Source organism: Cololabis saira, chromosome 18, assembly GCF_033807715.1.
Source record: "Cololabis saira isolate AMF1-May2022 chromosome 18, fColSai1.1, whole genome shotgun sequence".
Taxonomy (NCBI): domain Eukaryota; kingdom Metazoa; phylum Chordata; class Actinopteri; order Beloniformes; family Belonidae; genus Cololabis; species Cololabis saira.
The window spans coordinates 23,064,075-23,083,541 of record NC_084604.1 but is presented as its reverse complement, the minus strand read 5'-3'; the positions used below and the strand labels follow the sequence as shown (position 1 = coordinate 23,083,541).

The 19,467-nt window shown below is 39.1% G+C and overlaps 2 protein-coding genes across 2 annotated transcripts; both read left to right on the top strand.

The window, feature by feature from the left end:
* Positions 1-2,511: 2,511 nt before the first annotated feature.
* armt1 (acidic residue methyltransferase 1) lies at positions 2,512-7,730 on the top strand. The gene is made up of 5 exons (XM_061746498.1): positions 2,512-2,606; positions 2,943-3,048; positions 3,141-3,382; positions 5,055-5,220; positions 5,772-7,730. The coding sequence occupies exons 1-5, from the start codon at positions 2,554-2,556 to the stop codon at positions 6,549-6,551; spliced, it is 1,347 nt and encodes a 448-aa protein (XP_061602482.1). The 5' UTR covers positions 2,512-2,553; the 3' UTR covers positions 6,552-7,730.
* A 1,097-nt stretch (positions 7,731-8,827) lies between these two features.
* esr1 (estrogen receptor 1) lies at positions 8,828-18,901 on the top strand. The gene is made up of 10 exons (XM_061707318.1): positions 8,828-8,876; positions 9,250-10,002; positions 10,813-11,027; positions 11,783-11,899; positions 12,436-12,623; positions 12,697-12,850; positions 13,945-14,083; positions 15,109-15,242; positions 15,984-16,167; positions 17,412-18,901. Exons 2-10 carry the CDS (start codon positions 9,572-9,574, stop codon positions 17,755-17,757), a joined length of 1,908 nt encoding a protein of 635 aa, XP_061563302.1. The 5' UTR covers positions 8,828-8,876; positions 9,250-9,571; the 3' UTR covers positions 17,758-18,901.
* Positions 18,902-19,467: the final 566 nt, after the last annotated feature.

Genomic DNA, 19,467 nt, shown 5'->3' with positions numbered 1-19,467 from the left:
GCATTCAAGCGGTACGGCAGGGAGTCACGAGGAGTGCTGCACTAAGCAAGTTATAGCTCTTTGAAAATTGCATCGTAAGAGGAGGTTGGGTGGAGTCTGTGGGAGGATATGAGCAGTCTGAGGACCATGACTTTGTTTAAGGAAAAGAAATACAAAAAAATAGCAGTCTGATCTTGTTCACTTTTTTACTAAGACTCAGAAAATAACAAAATGTAACTTTGTGGGGGTAAAAGATGTTTTTACAACAAAACACGGAAAGAGACCACTTGTAGAGCAATAATAGATGGTAATGACAGCAAAACAAAAGCATGTTTACTTTGCTGTAAGGCCCCCAGCAGAGTTTTGTTGAATTAAGCAGATAAACTGTTATCATTGGCTCACTGTCGCTATGTTATCATGATGATCATTACACTGGAATCAATATTGGAAGGCTCTACCATTAAGAAGAACGCTCTGTTCTTACATCAGGTCATATACCTCTCTTGAGCCACCTACTCCTGTTTCATTTTCACACACCGGATATAGACCGGGCTTTCACATGACAACTCTGTCACTGATCTCCATTGAATTGATTTGCCTTGCATCTTAGAACTTGTGAAATTCGGCCATAGCATCACATTTGGGCAAGTGCACAATTTCGAGCAACTTTATTACCACACGAGTATCTCCTGTATGTATGTTACTAGGCTTGACAACTCCCTGAAAAATAAATAAGGGACACCTCATCGGCGATTCTCAACCCGATCGCTTTCACATTTCCTGGCGTGGTGAATTTTTTTAGCCCTTTTTTTGTGAGTGAAACGATTTTTTTACTATTTGACTCAAACCTGAATTGAATTTAAGAAATGTTTTTTTTTTTACCTTTTCATCTTGTTCTGCAAAAAAGTGTGTACAAGCCGAAATAAAGATTCATAACATAACATAACAATTAGATGCATATTTTTGAATGCCATGAACACATGGAAAACAAATCATTATCCAGCAATTCACTTTAATAAAAGATAACAAAATGAACTGAATAAAACAAGTATCTTTCTTAAACAGAAACCTGTCCTGTTTAACTTAAAATTGTATAAATTAATATAAAACAATAGAAAGAAAGCAGAACATCCATTCTGTAATAGTGCACATTTTAGTACAATAACAAAAGTGCAAACAGAAAGTCTGTAGAAAACTTGTAAACATATTTGTGGCTCAAAGGCCATGACTGTAGGCTACAGTTGTAGTAAAACAGAAAAAATAACGTATAAGAGCTCAATATCATTTTCCATTGGCATTTTATGACTATTTTCTGACTCTCACAGTAATACGGGACAAAGTGCGTCCCTTTTCAGCTCAATACGGGACTTTAGTTTCTAAATACGGGACGCTTCCGTTTTTCAAGGGACTGAGCAGAATGCGAAAACAGGCGCTTTAACGTCGACCACGGCCCCCCCGCGTCCTCCCCCTCGTCCTTGGCCTGTTTTGAAACCGGAGCGGTGAGTCACTCCCCTCTCCGTTGAGAAAATAACAGATCCGGCCAGCCTGGGGCCGGCGGGGGGAAGGGAGGCCGGCGGGGGAGGAACACCGGAGGTGGACGCAGCTGGACTCCCATTTTCAGGGACCCCACATCCTGACAACAGGCCGGCCTGTTCCCATAGTGACCGGGGATGATCTAAGAGAGGGGAAAACACCGCCAGAATGAATTGACATTCACATCTTTCTAGCTTGTGTGTCTGCAGATAATCAGTTGGACATGTTCTTAAAAAAAAAAAAAAAAAAAAGAGCACCCCGGTCTCGTTTCCAACCTCCAACCGTCAGTGAAAAAATAATTTATTATTATCTCCCTCGTGGTTTTCTTTTTTTCATGCTGTTGTTGGCTATGGGCCAAGGCAGCAAATGCAGTACTGTAATAGTTTAATATTTGGACAAATAAATAAATAAACAATATAGCTTGAACTTAACACACAAATTACATCACAACATGCCGCATTAGAGGTTATTAATATTTAATTAGAGTCATTTGCAGGAACTCTCCAGATAATTCTTTTAATTTCCTAAAACCGTCGCCCCTCTCCAATTCCCGCCAAAAAGCCTCAGGGGTTCGAATTCCGGCTTTTCCTAATCGGGTGAATCAATATCTCCATGACAACTGTTGCCCTGGGCAACAAGGGATGCTCAGGGTGGGCGCTGCTGCGACGGCGGAATTACATGCGCAGTGCAGCGTCGCGCACGATTTAGGAACAGAAATGATTTTAATTGCATCAACGTCTATTATATGGACACTGATAATTTCAAAAGATTGCAGTTTATATTCAAGCCATTAGATGGTGGCATTGTGTCATTAATATAAAAAATATATACACAAACTGAAATAAAATAATTGAAATGTGAAATATGTCTCTCCAGACATAGGCCTAGAGGACAACTTTGAAGTGGTGTGAATTTAAAGGTGTACACATACAGATAAGCGTCGCCTTCAAGTTTCATACGTTAGTCTACCTTAAATAAAACCTTGTTGTTCCGGTGATATTTATAAATAAAGCTTGATTTGAACTGCTCCCCACTGTTGTGATGATGGCGGCCGATCATAGTGTTCCTCCTTCACTGTCTGCAAGTGTCGAGGGGTAAGTTCAAAACTGGGTTAACGACTTTGTCATAATGTGCAACATTGTGGACTATTATACCGAATACTCAAAACGGGGAAATAATGCCAGCAGTAGTATTTCAGTGGTGTTAGTTCGTCGCTAACTCATGATTGAAATGTACCTATGTGCACGACATGTATTCGTTTATCAACACGACATGGCATATTTAGTAGAATTTAGTTTTTTGCTTTTTATTAGTCAAAGTGAAAGCTACGAAAGGGGATATCTTTGCATTTTCACAATGGTCTGTTCATACACTTCCTGCAATGTCGGAGAAAGTAACTTTAATGGCTGCATCGTTTTGTTTCTTTGCAGGTCATTTGCCTATTTGACTATACGAGACAGGTTGCCAACCATTCTTACTAAAGTAATAGACACAATACACCGTAACAAGAACAAGTTTTTTGAAGAATATGGAGAGGTAAGGTTCATTTCTGATCAGCTGTACTCGTGTATGTTGTTCCTTTTGCTCATATTTGCTCTGCGTCTCTGTCCTCTTTTATTTTCATGCAGGAGGGCATCAATGCAGAGAAGCAGACAATAGGTTTGTTGTCTAAACTAAGGAATGAGCTGCAAACTGATAAACCCGTGCTGGAATTGACTGACAGCTTGCAAGATGCAGAGTCTTGGAACCAGTACCTGCAGAGGCAGCAGAGGCTGCAGGGGGACCAGGAGTCTGTGAGCTGGTTCAAGTCTCCTTGGCTGTATGTGGAGTGCTACATGTACCGGAGGATACAAGAGGCTCTCTGGCTGAAGTGAGAAGCATTCATGTTACAGTTGCTCCTCTCAACACTATAGTATATAGTTTTAGCACCAGACTAGTCTCTTTTCCACATTAACTATGTTATTATAGCACTTTTCCTTTTATAAGCAATCTTTACCTAATATCTCATAGACAAATATTTAGGAAATGTAATTAAAAATTTGATATTGTTCACTGATTTTACCTTATTTCAATTACTGTGTGGAAGTCTGGGGCAACACGTATACTAGCAATGTACATCCATTGTTTATCCAGCAGAAAAGAGCGGTGAGGATCATTCATAAAGCAGATTACAGAGAACCCACCAACAGATTATTTATTAATTCAAGACTTATTAAATTTAAAGAAATAGTTGAGTTACAGACGTTATTAGTTATGCATAGGGCAAAAAGAAAATTATTACCAAGTAATCTACAGCAGTTGTTTGTTTTTTCAAATCCAGAAGACATAGAACATAGAAGGAAATATAATTTCAAACATCAGCATGCAAGGACCACTCTTAAGCAGATGTGTACATCGGTTGTGGGAGTAAAACTGTGGAACTCTCTACAAAATGATTTAAAGGAATGCACAAATTCACTTAGGTTCAAAAAAATGTATAAAGATAAAATATTTAAGTTATATGATCATGAATAGACTGGGAATTAAGCAGTATTATTAATATCTGTGGTTGGTTCTATTTAAGTGTATATTTTTGTAAATATTGGTTACATTGACTGTTCTTTTTGTTTTGGTATTTAATAAGGGGCAGATAACATAAGACTTGTCTTCATCCTGCTCCTTTTCGGTCATGGGTGTGTAGATTGACCACCATGCGAAACGAAATAACGAAATAAATAAATAAAAAAAAATGCAAGTGCCACAGTTTAACAGAAACCTAATTCACTTTTCCTCACTTACAACTAAATATGTACAAGATTTTGACTTAATGCTGCGGCATGAACATCAGAATCAGAATCAGCTTTATTGGCCAGGTTCGAACATTGTCCAACAAGGAATTTGACTCCGGTAATTTCGCTCTTTAGGCAGTAAATAAACAAATAAACAAATGTGGTATTACTTGACATATGTACAGAATAAACATCTAAGGTGCAGCAGTTTGAGGTAGAGAAAAAGAAAAAAAAGGACAACTCTGAATAAAATAAAATAAAATAAAATAACCTATTTACAATTTTACGAATTATACAAAAAATTATACAAAAGAAATACAAAAAGTGAGAGGTGCAGCAGAGGCAGACATGATTTTGAGTTCACATGAGATATTGACATTAATATGACATCCCACTGTGAAACCAATTTTGATAAATGGACAGAAAGGTTCTACAGATTTTTTAATATTTTCTATAAACTACCTTTTAAAGAAGCTGTTTTAGAGCGAGAGACTTCAGTTATGGTGTGAGGCTTGTGGTGTTGGTGGTGTTTGGGTGTTAATCGATTCTGTAAAAGGTGTAGCTATCGGGGCTGGCTAGTTAACTAGTGGATATATTTTTGCACAAGGTTAGATGAAACTGCTGCAAAAAATTATGTCTTGAGTGTTTTACTTTGTTCCCGAGTTTATTTTGTTTCGTCCAAGATTTGGAGAAGTCAGGATGGTAATGCAATATTTCTTTTTATTGAGTTCCAGTTTTTCACCTGACACGGCTTTATGTCTTGTTTTATTTCAGCCCTCCCATCAGTGACTTTGATGTCTTTAACGAGGCAAAGACTCAGAGCTTTTATGCGTCTCAGCAGGCTGTGATGGCTTTATGTACTTATTTGGAGGATGTCCGTAAGAACATGGAGAAACTCTCTAAGAATCTTCTGTTGGAACATTTCAACACACTACTGCAGGTCAGCATTTTCCACAAACTCTTAAAACTATAATTCTAATTAATGCTATTTAATATGAACTAAGAATTGTATCTCAGTATTCATAGACATAATGGCAATATAAAACATACATCTAGATGGTTTTATGAATACATGATATTTTAACAGTGAAAAATGCTCTAATATTCTCTATGATACTATTTGCATTCTGCTTGCTCTCAGTCAGTGTCAGAAATTGGTGTGTTCAATTATTTTCTGTATCGTGTCCTCTCATGTACCATTTCATAAAACTGGATTCCTCATAAATTTCTCATTTGAACTTTTTCATGTTATATCATCAGACAATGCATATACTGTATATACATATTATTAGCACCAATACATCTTTTTTGAAAACCACAAAATTGTAAAGATGTCTGTGATTATAGTTATGAGTGTTTCATGTCGGGAGTGAAAACATCCTCATGTTGGTAGGTGTGGGACTTAATTATATAGATAGACAAAAGTCATGGCTGAGTTATTTTTTTATGCACAGTGGTCAGATGCATTATTAATTTTGGGATTCTTTCTAGGTTTCTCTGTGGGGGAACAGATGTGATCTTTCTATCTCGGCTGGCCAAGATAACGCTCAAAAGACCAGTCCAATAGAGTCCCTCAACAGCCTGCAACCCTTTATCTTGGTAAATGACTCCAGCATGGTGTGGTCAACTCTTAATTCTCCCCAGGAGCCGGGGGAGTCGGGCACCAAGACTGCAGACAGAGTGGACATTGTGCTAGACAATGCTGGCTTTGAGCTTGTCACTGACTTGGTCTTAGCAGATTTCTTGGTTTCATCTGGCCTTGCTCGCCAGATTCACTTTCATGGCAAATCTTTCCCCTGGTTTGTATCTGATGTCACAGTTAATGACTTACAGTGGACCATCCAGCAGACCATGGGGGCCAATCACAAGTGGGTGTCCAAGTGTGGCTTCCAGTGGCGGAATTATCTGAAAGAAGGTGTGTGGCATTATCATGAGCATCCTTTCTGGACACAGCCCCATGAGTTCTGCGACATGGCAGCAGATGCTCCTGAGCTGTATGCAACCCTGCAACAGGCAGCCCTGGTGTTGTTTAAAGGTGATCTCAACTATAGGAAACTGACTGGGGACAGGGACTGGGATCACACCGTTGGTTTCAGCACTGCACTCCGAGGTTTTGGGCCTGCGCCACTCTGTAGTCTGAGGACTCTTAAGGCCAACATTCAGGTTGGTCTGCAACCAGGCCTAGGGGAGAAGCTCACATCCCAAGACCCAACTTGGATGACTAGCGGCAAATATGCTGTTATTCAGTCCTTCTGCCAAAAGTCAGAGTAGTCTGGCGACATCAAAATTGCACGAGGAAGACATGGAAATATAGAGATATTATAGAAGGTTCCAAAAATAACTGTTACCTTCAAAAGAACAGTGTGTAACAATAACAAAAATATATTGAAACAAGAGATTATATTATTAAAAATGGTTTCTATTTGTGCAGTGGCCACTCACCCATGGAAGAGCGGACATATTGCAGACAGTTGGCACATAAAAGAAAAACCTGAAGGAATCAGAGTTAGTCTTGGCAGGATGCTTATTGTGACCAACTGCATAGTGTCTCTCCCTGATAGCAGTCATACTATCGCATGGGTCACATATTTTGGGCTATATTTTTATAGGTGGTTTAACAGTATTGGACATGGTTCGTATCCTAAACTTAACCACTAGATGTCAGTAATTGTTGCACACTGTCACTTTAAGGCATAAGAAAAGTTGGAAAAAAGATTGAAAATTGCGATTATTATTTTCCATGATCCTCACCAGGTTTAACAAAGAAAAATAAAGTAACAATAATTTTACATTATGAGAGTATGCATTTGCATCATTGTGTACATTTTTAAGCATTTTTAGTTTTGCATTTTCCATAGTTACTTGAATTTGATAGCTGTCTTTCATTGAAAATTTGTCCTCAGAATTAACATATCATTAAGCTTTTTATTGCAGGTATTTGCATGCAGTCCACCCTGAATAAAGTTGTAATGTTTACATATTAAAATATATGCAGATAACAAATACTGATGTAAAATTGAATAACAATTGGGTGCTTTGAATGCACCTTAGCATGCAGTTGTGCAGAATGAAGACTGATATTATTTTTGTTGGTTCCGCTCAGGATGGTATACTTTTGCACTTTTGCAGTGCCATTGACATTCAAGCATCAAACAAGCAAACTACCACATCAGATCATAGCATTGTGTCATGAGTGTATTTGTAGTTTAGACTGTTTCTACACAGCGTAACAACAACATTTATGACCTGTGTTTGTTGTGTTTACATTTGGAACCCAGACCTCTGTATGTTCGTAGATAAAAGTGGACGTTATTGTGCGCACAGTTCTATCTTGCAAATCTGTGTTATCACTTTCAGAACATGAGAGGTGATGTCAACTGAGTGTTACTGGAGCAAAGTTTGCAAGTTTCTTAAATTGCTTTGATTTAATAAATTACTGCAAAATATTTGTACTTTGCCTCACTGTTTTTATCTATCTAATCGTCAAATTATATATAATTTAGATAGGTGGAATGTTCACCAAAAGTGTGACATGTTATCTTTATTTTCCAGCAGATGTTGCTACCTGTTGACCTTTTTATATCCACAGGTCAGGTTGGACCTCAGAAACAGTCAACAAAACAGCTGGAAATGCTGCAACATGTGCATTACAATTCTGGATGAGCTAGGAAAAATGAGCTACATAATTGACACCTCTGCCACGCTTTGTTAATGTGGTCTGTCATAAAAATGAGGTCAATTACTGTAAGAGGCATGCTATCTTGATCCATTTAGGTGATTTACTGTTTCATTTCTCACTCTTCATTTTGCCGTTTCCTTCATGTTGCTGCCTCCTCGTTTTATTCCAGGGAAAATACAAAAAGATATATATCATCAGCGCTACTTGTTTTCCACTTGACCTGACATGTCCTGAAAATAGGACTGTGTTCTCAAGAAAGATGCATGAAAAGGAGAAGACGAAGGCTTTGCCTTTTGTTTCTTCTGCGGTGATGAGGGCGTGCGATAATTTTTAGAAATTAAATTATTGCTCTTAATGTAGAATTGTAGAAACTAGGATAATTGAATTAATATTTAAATTATTTTATTTTACTGTTAATATTTTAAAGTTGTCCAGATAATCCAGATAAAAGTTTGTATTCCTTCAAATTTTAATTTGCAGAATACATTTTTCTCTTTGCTTTGAATGAACGGTTTCTTTTGCTTGATTGTGATACCTTTACTTTCCAACATATAACCAGAAAGTAATTTTTTTGTTTCTGTCAATCTTTTTGAATTACTTCAAAATGAGAATTTGGTTTTTCTTTCCTTTATCTCAAATATATATATAAATAACTACCCATCTCATTGATTGTGTAATTTCTGGCTGTTAAAATGAGATTTGACCTCCTGCTTTGTTTGCTGTGTTATGGTGACCTGGCACTTAAACACACCATGGTTATTGATCCGGCTGCGTCTTTAATTTGTTTATCCTTTTTTAAACCTTTCCACTCTTCCCGTTGAATCCAATGAGTGCAGCGAGATGCCTGTGAGGCAAGCAGAGAGGAATCGAGCAGTCCGCGTTGCGCACCATCTACGAGGATGATTCATCTGTAAAAGGTGAGTAGTGTCTCATGGTGGATTTAAAACATTTTTTTCTCTTGATCTCTGTGGTTTAAAACTATTTTCTGCTGGTATCATATTTCTTCAATTTAATTGTGTACGGTCTCAGGTATATTCACTAGTTTTCCTTCAACAGGTCAAACACGATACTCATGGTGTGCTCACTTTTAACTACATTAAGGATTATTGTTCAGAGTTTCGCTTCCATTTTATGTTACCTTTCTATTTGGAATGTAGCTGCATCCATGATCTTCTTTCTTAAATGTAAGACAAAGGTGAAGTGGGAATAGTTGTGTAGGGGGAGATGATACAGGGAAGTTATTTGGGAATCAGTAATTCTGACATTCCTTCTTTTCCTCTCTCCCACCAGCTTTTCCTCACTCCTACACATCAGTATAAATGGTTTTGAGGAAAAGAGGGAAATACTATACTTAGAAAAGGCTCAGGGAGGTTGGGACAAATCTTTTTTTTTTTTTGTTGTTCTTTTGGAACCCAGTGAGCTGAATCTCAAGGCAGACAGGGTGAAAGGACTTGGAGATCCCTCCAAATTGTCTGACAGGCATTATTGGAAAGACAAGACTCAGAGAGAAAGGAAAGGGTGAAGAGAGAGGGAGAGAAGCAGTCCTCTCCCTCTCCCAGTAAATGGCAGAGCAAGTCTAAATTATGTTGCTTATCACTGCTGTTTTGCTGTGATGTTGCTCAGGCAGAGCCCGGTGCAGAGCAGGCAGCTGTTCAGACCAGTACTCAGATCCAGGATTTACCCAGCCTCCTCAGAGCTGGAGACCCTTTCCCTGCCACGACTCTCGTCCTCACCCCGTGATCCCCTCATGTACCCTGAAGAAAGCCGGGGTTCTGGTGGGGTAGCTGCTGTGGACTTCCTGGAAGGGACGTTCGACTATGCTGCTCCCACCCCTGCCCCAACTCCTCTTTACAGCCAGTCCACCACTGACTACTTCTCTGCTCCTCTGGACACCCACGGACCCCCCTCTGATGGCAGTCTTCAGTCTCTGGGCAGTGGACCGACCAGTCCTCTGGTGTTTGTGCCCTCCAGCCCCAGGCTCAGCCCATTCATGCTCGCACCTAGTCACCACTATCTGGAAACCACCTCAACACCCGTCTACAGGTACGTTTATTTATGTGTAAGCCATCAAAGAGGGTGGTGTCATTTTAACCCCTGTTCATTCATTAAATTATATGTCATGTATGGGCAGTGGCTCCTCCAGCGTTTGTTTTTGTGTAAAAATGAGGTGATTTTGTCACTGATGAAATCGTTTAATCAAAACTGCAAAGTTTGTCTTTTTAATTTAGGGTGCTGCAGCTTGCCCTGGCACACTTTCAGTGTAGATTTTAGCTGTAGAGTCCATTAAGAGAGAAAATAAAAAGGAAAAGTTTTGTTCATTTGTACATATTTACTGATTTTATTCACTCATGTGTTTACCAAAGTGACGTAGGTTATTGCTGAATAATTAGACGCCATATATATGCAACTTATTCGTTATGGCAATGGCATTTTAGTTGAGTCCTCAAAATACTATTATAAACAAAGCATACTTATGCAATCACATAGCTTTTTAATCTTCTACTTTATACAAAACATTAACATTATCTCTATATAAAGGATCAAGCTTTGTCCTGGTTTTTAATTCCAGAGATTAAAGACTTTGTCAAGGGCCTTGAGAGAGGAACAATACGTAAGAACAACATACAGATTATTTTCTGACTCAGGTGGAAAACATGCGCTCATGCAGTCTGCTGCTGTCATTTTAATGTCAGTATATTGACGTTTACTCTGGTCCATAATTAACTTGTTGGTTTTTATCATTTTCAAAAGAGAGATCTTATTAGTTGGACAAAATTGTTTTCCTGCTATTTTATGCAAATGACATCTGGTTCTGTTTTAAATCATCAGTTTGAAATTCATGGCGTGTTGCAGATCCAACCTACAGCCCGCCTCCAGAGAGGACCAGGGTGACGCCCGTGATGAGGCATGCGGTGTGAGGGAGCTGGCAGGTGGATCAGGAGCTGGGGGGTTTGAGATGGCCAAAGACACACGTTTCTGCGCTGTCTGCAGTGACTACGCCTCTGGGTACCACTATGGGGTGTGGTCCTGCGAGGGCTGCAAGGCCTTCTTCAAGAGGAGCATCCAAGGTAGGAGGGCAGTCTGCTATGAATTTCATTCCAACAATGGATGATTTAAAGTGTGATCATTTTCCATGGCAGGTAGAATAAAAATATTGTCCCTGCCATGGAAAATCATCACATGAAAGAGAGCGCACCCAATTAACTTCATAAAAAGGTCACTACATAATAAACAACATTGTGCACTGTGCCTCACAAAAATGCCTTTTGCAAAGGATGTTGTGCTGTTTGAATTATCTGGTAATGTAAAGAACAGCCCCGACAGAGAAAATTAAAAAGTTGAATTTTGAATTACTATGTTAGTAGTTTAGAGGTTTCACTATACAATGATAAATTGCATGTTACCTGCGAAGGGGAAAAAAACCCCCAAACTAGACAAACTACAGTTTGATTTTTGTCACTTCCCTAGTAACGGTAAGATATTGTTATATATTAGCACATTGTAAAGCTACCAGATCTTTTAAGTCGAGCACAATTTATTGGTTTAAATTCGCCACTATTTTACCCAGTCTAATTTTTTCGGTGACACAGAAAAGCCTCATCTGGTTGGTGGCTGTGTCATGTTCATGATATGATGCTATGCTGTATTATAAAAAAACAATGATCGCCATGGCAATGCATAAACCAAGTTCCCATGTATTTGATTTTCTCCATCTCAAAATCATTAAAATAGTGAATAGAGTGTTCCTGGCTATGTAAAAACCTAAATCTGGACTGAACATTGGTTTTAACGACGGCTAGTAATAGATTTTCTTCCCTTTCAGGTCACAATGACTATATGTGCCCAGCAACAAATCAGTGTACTATTGACAGAAATCGGAGGAAGAGCTGTCAAGCTTGCCGTCTTAGGAAATGTTATGAAGTGGGCATGATGAAAGGAGGTGAGACGAGAGGGTATTTTTAAAATGTAATTTTGAACAAATTCTTCTTTTTTTTTGCTCTGATTTTGGTTGTTATTATTATTTAAGAATCTGTTTTTATTTTTGAATTAAATTGCATTCTCTTATTTGTTTTTCTCTTTCATAATTTACCTTTATATCAGTTATCCCCTTCCTACCAAATAAAAAAAAACATTTCCATTGATCAGAGTTGGCTTGTTGAAGAGAATATTGGCAAAAATATCAGTGCCGGTGGCTGCAGATAAGCTCCAAATTTAGCATGACCTTGAAGACATTTCCTTAAAAGGAGGACAGCCACTAATTATTACACACCCACATTTTTGTTTTCATACCTCTTGAATAACTTCACCAAGCGTATAAATCTGCACACTAGACTTAGATGTAATAAAAAATGAGATGTACTGTCCAATGATTGATGTGCTCGAGTCTGTTTGTTTCTTCTGCACCTGCGTAATATTTGTATAATAAATGACAGTAGTAGACAGTAGTAGTAGCATTAAACTTGCTCTGTCCTTAAGGTGTGCGAAAAGATCGTGGCCGCATTTTGAGGCGTGACAAGCGACGGACTGGAATCGGCGACAAAGTTTCAAAAGGCCAAGAGTACAAAACAGTTTTGCATCACGAGGGAAAGAAACGCAGCAGCACTGGCGGAGGAGGAGGAGGAGGAGGAGGAAGATCTTCAGTAACTAGCATGCCTCCTGAGCAGGTTCTGATTCATTTAGTGATGATGAATATCTAAAACAGACGTCACCTATTATAATTTGTGTCTGTGTCTCCAGGTGCTGCTCTTGCTCCAGGGCGCTGAGCCCCCGATACTCTGCTCCCGCCAGAAGCTGAGCAGGCCCTACACAGAGGTCACCATGATGACTCTCCTCACCAGCATGGCCGACAAAGAGTTGGTTCACATGATCGCCTGGGCCAAGAAGCTCCCAGGTTCGAATTAAGAAAGTACTTGTCAATAGGATCATCTTGGAGCTCAGTGAACTGCCCTAGCAGACTTTTTCTCACAGTTTCCCAGTCGTCTTCAAATCCTCAAGTCAGAGTGATGACTGTATAGCCTGTAGTTTGATGTCCAGTGGCTGTAGTTAAATGAAAGTCAAAACATGGCTTTGTAAATATTTATCAAGTATGCAGCTTCAGAGTTTCCTCGGGGATAATTTATCAGCAAGCAAAAAGATATGGCCAGATCTGCCTGTCCTTCCTGACCTCAGTTACATGTCCCGTGTTAATTAGGAGACGTTTACAGAAGCATGAAATCAGTGTCTCTCAAGTTTTAGCACAAATGTAAAGATTTACAGTTGTATGGTGTCAGAGAGGTTCTTGGCTGGCTGTTGTTGTATTTTGACCTTTTAGGCAACAGAAAGAAGGTGTGCGACCTTTAGAGAGAAAACACACACATGGGCACATGTACAAGCACAGAAGAGCCATTAAGGTGATGGTAACCACAGCACAGACATCACCTTTAAGAGGATTGTTTGGTCAATCTGTTGGTACCCCATCAAGCTTAAATGCGGTATAAGCCTTGTTACTGCCAAACACAAACACACAGACATACATTTGACAGGTACGAATAAATCCTTATTTTGAGGCATTACGACCTTTTGCGTCACTAAAAGCCCAAAGACACACAGTTTTTATTGCAAGGGGTCCCCAAATGGCACTGAAGGGGACAATGGGAGTGAAATTGGCCGTAATGACATATCAGCTGAGGCAGCTGAGAAGCAGCGATAAGGCTCCCGATGAAGGCAGAGAGATTTCAAGTGGTTTCATTAAAGTAGCTATTACCAAATCTACAATAGCGTTTGATTTTTTACATAATTTGAGGGACGGCAGTGGCTCAGGTGGTAGAGCGGATCGTCCAATGATTGAAGGATAATTGGAAGACGTTCCATAGAAACCATTGTTATTTTACAAGATGCCGTGGTTGAATCTGACCTCAGGTTATTCTAAATTAATTCTTAACGGGTGAAAATAACTTTCTCTACATCACAGAAAGGCCAACCTTGGGTGCATGTGTGTTTTTTCAGGTTTTCTGCAGCTGTCCCTCCATGATCAGGTTCTGCTGCTGGAGAGCTCATGGCTGGAGGTGCTTATGATCGGCCTTATTTGGAGGTCCATCCACTGCCCCGGCAAGCTCATATTTGCACAGGATCTCATACTGGACAGGTAGAGAGGAAACCTTACTTTACTTCCATATTGACAAACATCTGTGTGTTTTTTCCCCCTCATCTGTCTGGCCCTGCTCTTTTGTCCACATTTATCATTCTTCGTGTATCTCAGAGTGATGCATCAGCATTGTAGATTTTCTGTTTCACACCTTTCCAGCTATTGTGTCATCTCAATACATCTGTCACAGAAGTGAAAGACTAATTACCTGTTCCCCATGGAGAGGAGAGCAGGCTCTCTCTATACTCAAATATCCCCTCACCATTACAGTGCCAAGCTGGAAACCAGGGCTGAGATTTAATCATACTCTAAGTGCAAAGAATGATGGAAAAAAGACAAACAGCGGAGGGAGTGATGATAGGGAAGGAGGTAAAGAAGAGAGAGATAAATGACAGACAAAGATGAGCAGAAAAGAAAGATACAGAGAAACATTTTTTTTTTTTTTTAAACTTTGCAGGCACAGGTTGTTCCTTCCATTTCCCCCAGTGTTCAGAGTAAACATGTTGATTAAACCATGGTCTCTACCTCACACTGAAAGGCAGAGACAGGACGAGCCAGTGAGTGGGATGGGGAAGACACGGATGGGGAAGAACGACAGAGCTTTTACCCTGTGATGGTCCCATCTCATTCAAGTGTGTTAGAGAATATTATCTCAAAAACCTGGTCTCCAAGTGAGCGTCCTCACCAATTGGACATAATGACTAAAATGCTGCTGGTCAGGGTTGACACATTCCCTCGCCTCTCTGCTGTTCAAGTATATCTTGCACAGCAACCAGTTGATGTTATCCCTCTCACTCTCACTTTTCAACTGGCCTGACAAATGGAGCGTTCCAGTGGTTTAGTCCATTAGTCGTTTATCCGGATGTTTTTTAATGGCTGCAGATGAAGTCAGATTCCTTTTCTCATAGCGGTGCATTGCAGACCTGAACTTGAGTTATGTTTTTGTCCTATCTGCAGTCACTCTTGCTTTTTATTGACTTAACCTTTGAATTGTGTGTTGTTTTTGTTTTAACTCCACCATCCAGGAGTGAGGGAGACTGTGTTGAGGGCATGACGGAGATCTTCGACATGTTGCTGGCCACTGCATCCCGCTTCCGCATGCTGAATCTCAAACCTGAGGAATTTGTCTGCCTTAAAGCTATCATCTTACTCAACTCTGGTATGGAAACATGTTGAATGTGGCTGTTTACCGTGTTTGTCACCTGCTTGGCAAACATCTTTAAAGAAACAAAGGATAAGATGATGCCTGAAAACGCTGTTAAAAGGATTCCGGGACATTTCGCCAATGAAGATTCATGATTCTTTATGTACAATCGAACAAAAACACAAGTTCCAAAGTTTGACACCTTTGTTTGCACACAGACTTTTGTCACAGGTTTCCTTCTCTGCTCCCAAGAGTAAATATTAGATAGTGCCAAACTATACAGAGGTGCATCTCTGAGTGCAGCTCAGTCACATTAGATGAACAGAGTGTTCTGAAGAAGGCCTGTACTGTCAATATGCCCAATAGTCGTTGCCATGACAACATGAGACAGCACTGGGGGCTGTGTTTGTGCTGGAGATTGAAACTACCGGTATACGCGAAACTGAGAGGCCTGACATACCAGTGTGATGACAAGAGCATCTCAGCTTCTGGAGCAGGATGAACTTTTGATTACTGCGTGGTTACAATATCGCATCCCAAATGAAGCGCTCTACGTTCATGTGTGAGTCACTTCTCATACAATCCAATTAAAGTCAGATATGTTTGGCATTTAGTTTAACATTAGTCTTTACCAAATTAGGTTTCATCATTGCAGTTCATAAATTTTGTCCAAACATGTTTGTAAGAGGTGTATTACTGTCTTTGCTTGAGAAATTTCCCAATATGCAGTGAACTGATGTGTTTCCTTTGTTTAAGGTGCCTTTTCTTTCTGCACTGGCACAATGGAGCCCCTTCATGACAGCGTGGCAGTTCAGAGCATGCTTGACACCATCACCGACGCGCTCATACATCATATCAGCCGATCAGGATATTCGGCTCAGCAGCAGGCGAGACGGCAGGCCCAGCTGCTCCTGCTGCTCTCTCACATCAGGCACATGAGGTAAAACCACATTAGAAAAGGCACTAAGTAGTCATTAGAGTCAAACATGTTGCTCTGAACAAGCAAAATATCCGAAGGGATTTGCTTGACGGAGCGAGGGAAAACAAGAAAGTGTGGAAACATTTGAATTTCTTCTTAAAACTGGAATTTGGTGGGTTTTCGTCCTTTATATTATCACGAGTCAGGTAGATGCTTTGTCTCACTTTTTTTTTTTTTTTTTTTTTTTTTTTTTTTTTTAATTAGTTTGCACACAATAAAAGTAACACTTGCAATCAAAATAGTAAAACAAATGTGACAGGAGAGGTCAAAAAGCCAACAGGCTTATGCAGCGGACCTCCCCTCAATTTAGGAAGTAAAACAGTCATTACAAAAAATCAAAAACAAAAACACAACAAGACGAAGACTATAAACAAAAAACAAAGAAGGTTAGACTACATAGTTACAGATCATCAACACACAAAAAACCTTCAGACATCAGTCATTTAAATCGGATGGTTTTCACTGAAAACTGTCTCATAAACCCCAATAAAGCAATTCATTAGAGGCTAGAGGTCTTGAAACAAAAGGTTTGGTACTGTTATACATGTTTCACATTATCAGCTAACACCCAAAATAAAAAATGAATTTATCTGACTGAAAAGCGTTTTTGTTTAGTTACACCCTGATGTACCTCAGCCATAGCCCACAAACAAATAAGTTTAAGACAAAAATCATCAAAATGCATCTGTATCTTTGTAATATTGACATCTGTTGATGAGTTACATTTTAAATTTATTGTGTTACATTGAAAGTATGATTGTGTTTTTAACACTAGAAGTATTTGTTCTGTTTAGTCTGGGGATTGCACCAGGATGCACATGCATCATGGTGGTATCATGGACTATCATTTCAAATTTTTATATTTATAATGGAGGATGTACAACATTTTATTACAGGTAAAGAAGACTGGAAGAAGATGTTAATTGTGTAACAGTAGTTGTGTTTAAACTCTAAATGACTTTTCTGAATTAGGATTTTTTTCCCAGTAAATAATCACATATGCAGTGTGCGTGATTATTTACACTATTATTAACACAAAAGTAAAAAGAAGCTGGTAGGAATTTAGTAGTTTTAAGAAACATTAGATTAAACATAAAAACAGTCTGATGGATAAATCTGAACATCCTCAAAAAAGTAATCTTTGAAGTTTGAAGTGATTCTTTCACTGAAGTTGCCTGATTTTCTCTCGTTTCCAACCCCTGCAGCAACAAAGGCATGGAGCACCTCTACAGCATGAAGTGCAAGAACAAAGTTCCTCTGTACGACCTGCTGCTGGAGATGCTCGATGCCCACCGCCTCCACCGCCCCGTTAAATCACCTCAGTCCTTGTCGCAGGCCGAGGGAGACCCTCCCTCTGCCTGCAGCTTCGGGGGTCCGGGCCCGGGCCTGGAGGCGGCACCGAGGGTCCGGACGGAGCTGCCGCAGCTCCAAGTGTCCGGCACCACGGAGGCTCCAGATCTGACTCCAGGCACACCCTATGAAACCAACCACATGCAGCACGTGAAGGTCACACGGGAAGTTTGTGGACAAAGGGATACGTTTGGGAATTGAAGTTGAAGGTTATATTTGATTTAATTTCATTGAAGAATTATTTATAAATAAGATAAAGGGATTTTATATCTAATATAGCAAATTTCTCCTTTTGAACTGCACTGAATTAATTTAAGCTGATCTTAAAATGCAGTTCATTATTGTTTTGCTGACTTTCATAATATCTGCAATTCTAAATTGGTCTGTAGGAGCTTTTTCAGAACCACCTTTTTCTTTCTTCCATATAACGCTTGTTAGATCACAATGTTGCATCCCGTTAGCATGACGAGCAGCTACTTTTTCTGTGTATTTGTTGTAACCAAAGTGCACTTCCTCTCGGATTAAAGGGGCTAATGGGCATTATTTTCACCTTTGCATAAAAGACTAAATGGTCATTAAAGACTAAACATCAGGTATTGTGTACTTTTGCTTACACAGGCAATTTTAGAATTATTAGAAGGAAAATTAATAACATCCTGAAATGAGTTGTGCCTGAGATTTGATGAAGTTTGAATTGTTGCATAAAAGAAAAAAGCGAGATGTTAATATAAGAATGCTGAGGACATGATACAGAAAGCCAAGATCAATTGCTGGGTTACTTTGTTATTCAAAGATATCTTTGCTTGTTTTCAGCATTTCTTTCTCTGATTTTGTTTGCTAATTGTGTGTTTTTAAGTGTGTCCATGTATGTGTTTGTTTATTACCGAGAGATTGGGAGCATGACTTGATTTGTTGCATAGATTTGTCTTGATGTTCAAGTTCAGTGTTTAAGCTTCATCAAAACCACTACTTGTTACTTGTCGTCCACTAATTTAGTGACTGCACGTCGACTTTGGCAGAATTTGGTCGTCCATGAACCCAAATTGCACAACTCGTATGCAATTGTTTTTATCTCTGAAGTGGATTTGGCTAAAGACAGAAGATAGGGGTGTTATCAGATGTTTTCTTTCTTAGTTCCTGTATTACTGTGACTGCATAAGTGATTAAAAAACTAAAATCTACAAGATTGAAAGTGAAACTCAAACACGATAAATTTGATCCACAAAATATAAAACAGAAATCCTCAAAGCTAATACAGTTAAGTTTAAGTATTACACCTCACATTTATAGTAGCTCCGGTGGTGCAGTCGGTCATTTTCACAAACATGGACTTAAATATGAATTAATCAAATAAAATAATCAATCACTGAAACTTCAGATAAAGACTAAACTTATTACCATTTATAAAAAATTAAAGCAAAATTCCAGGATGTATTTCAACCTCTGCCTTCTTTTCATTGTTTGTGTGGACAATTTTGGTTGGCATTACAATCCTTGTGAAGTGACTCATACTGCTCAACATCTGGAACATGTCACGCTGAAGAACCACATCAAACCAGTGATGGTTTCCTTCTCTTTAATGGAAAACATGGACTTAGAAATCTCGACCTCGAAATTTTAACAATTTTGCCTGAAAGGTTGAGTAAAACCCTGAGTGGGATAAAAACCGATCAGTCCATTTGAAACAGCAGATAAAAGGAATAAATTAAATGGCAGGGGAATAAAGGAAAAGGAAAGTGTAGCCCCATGTTACAAGGTGCAAATGTCAGGTTTTTAAATCATGAATAAAACAAACAAACTAAAAAGATTTGCCAGGTTAGCTCCGACAATGTTTTCATTAAACAATGAAGGAAACCTGTTTTTTTTTGTTTGACTCAGTCGTCTTTTGGAAACCGTTTAACACATTTTGGA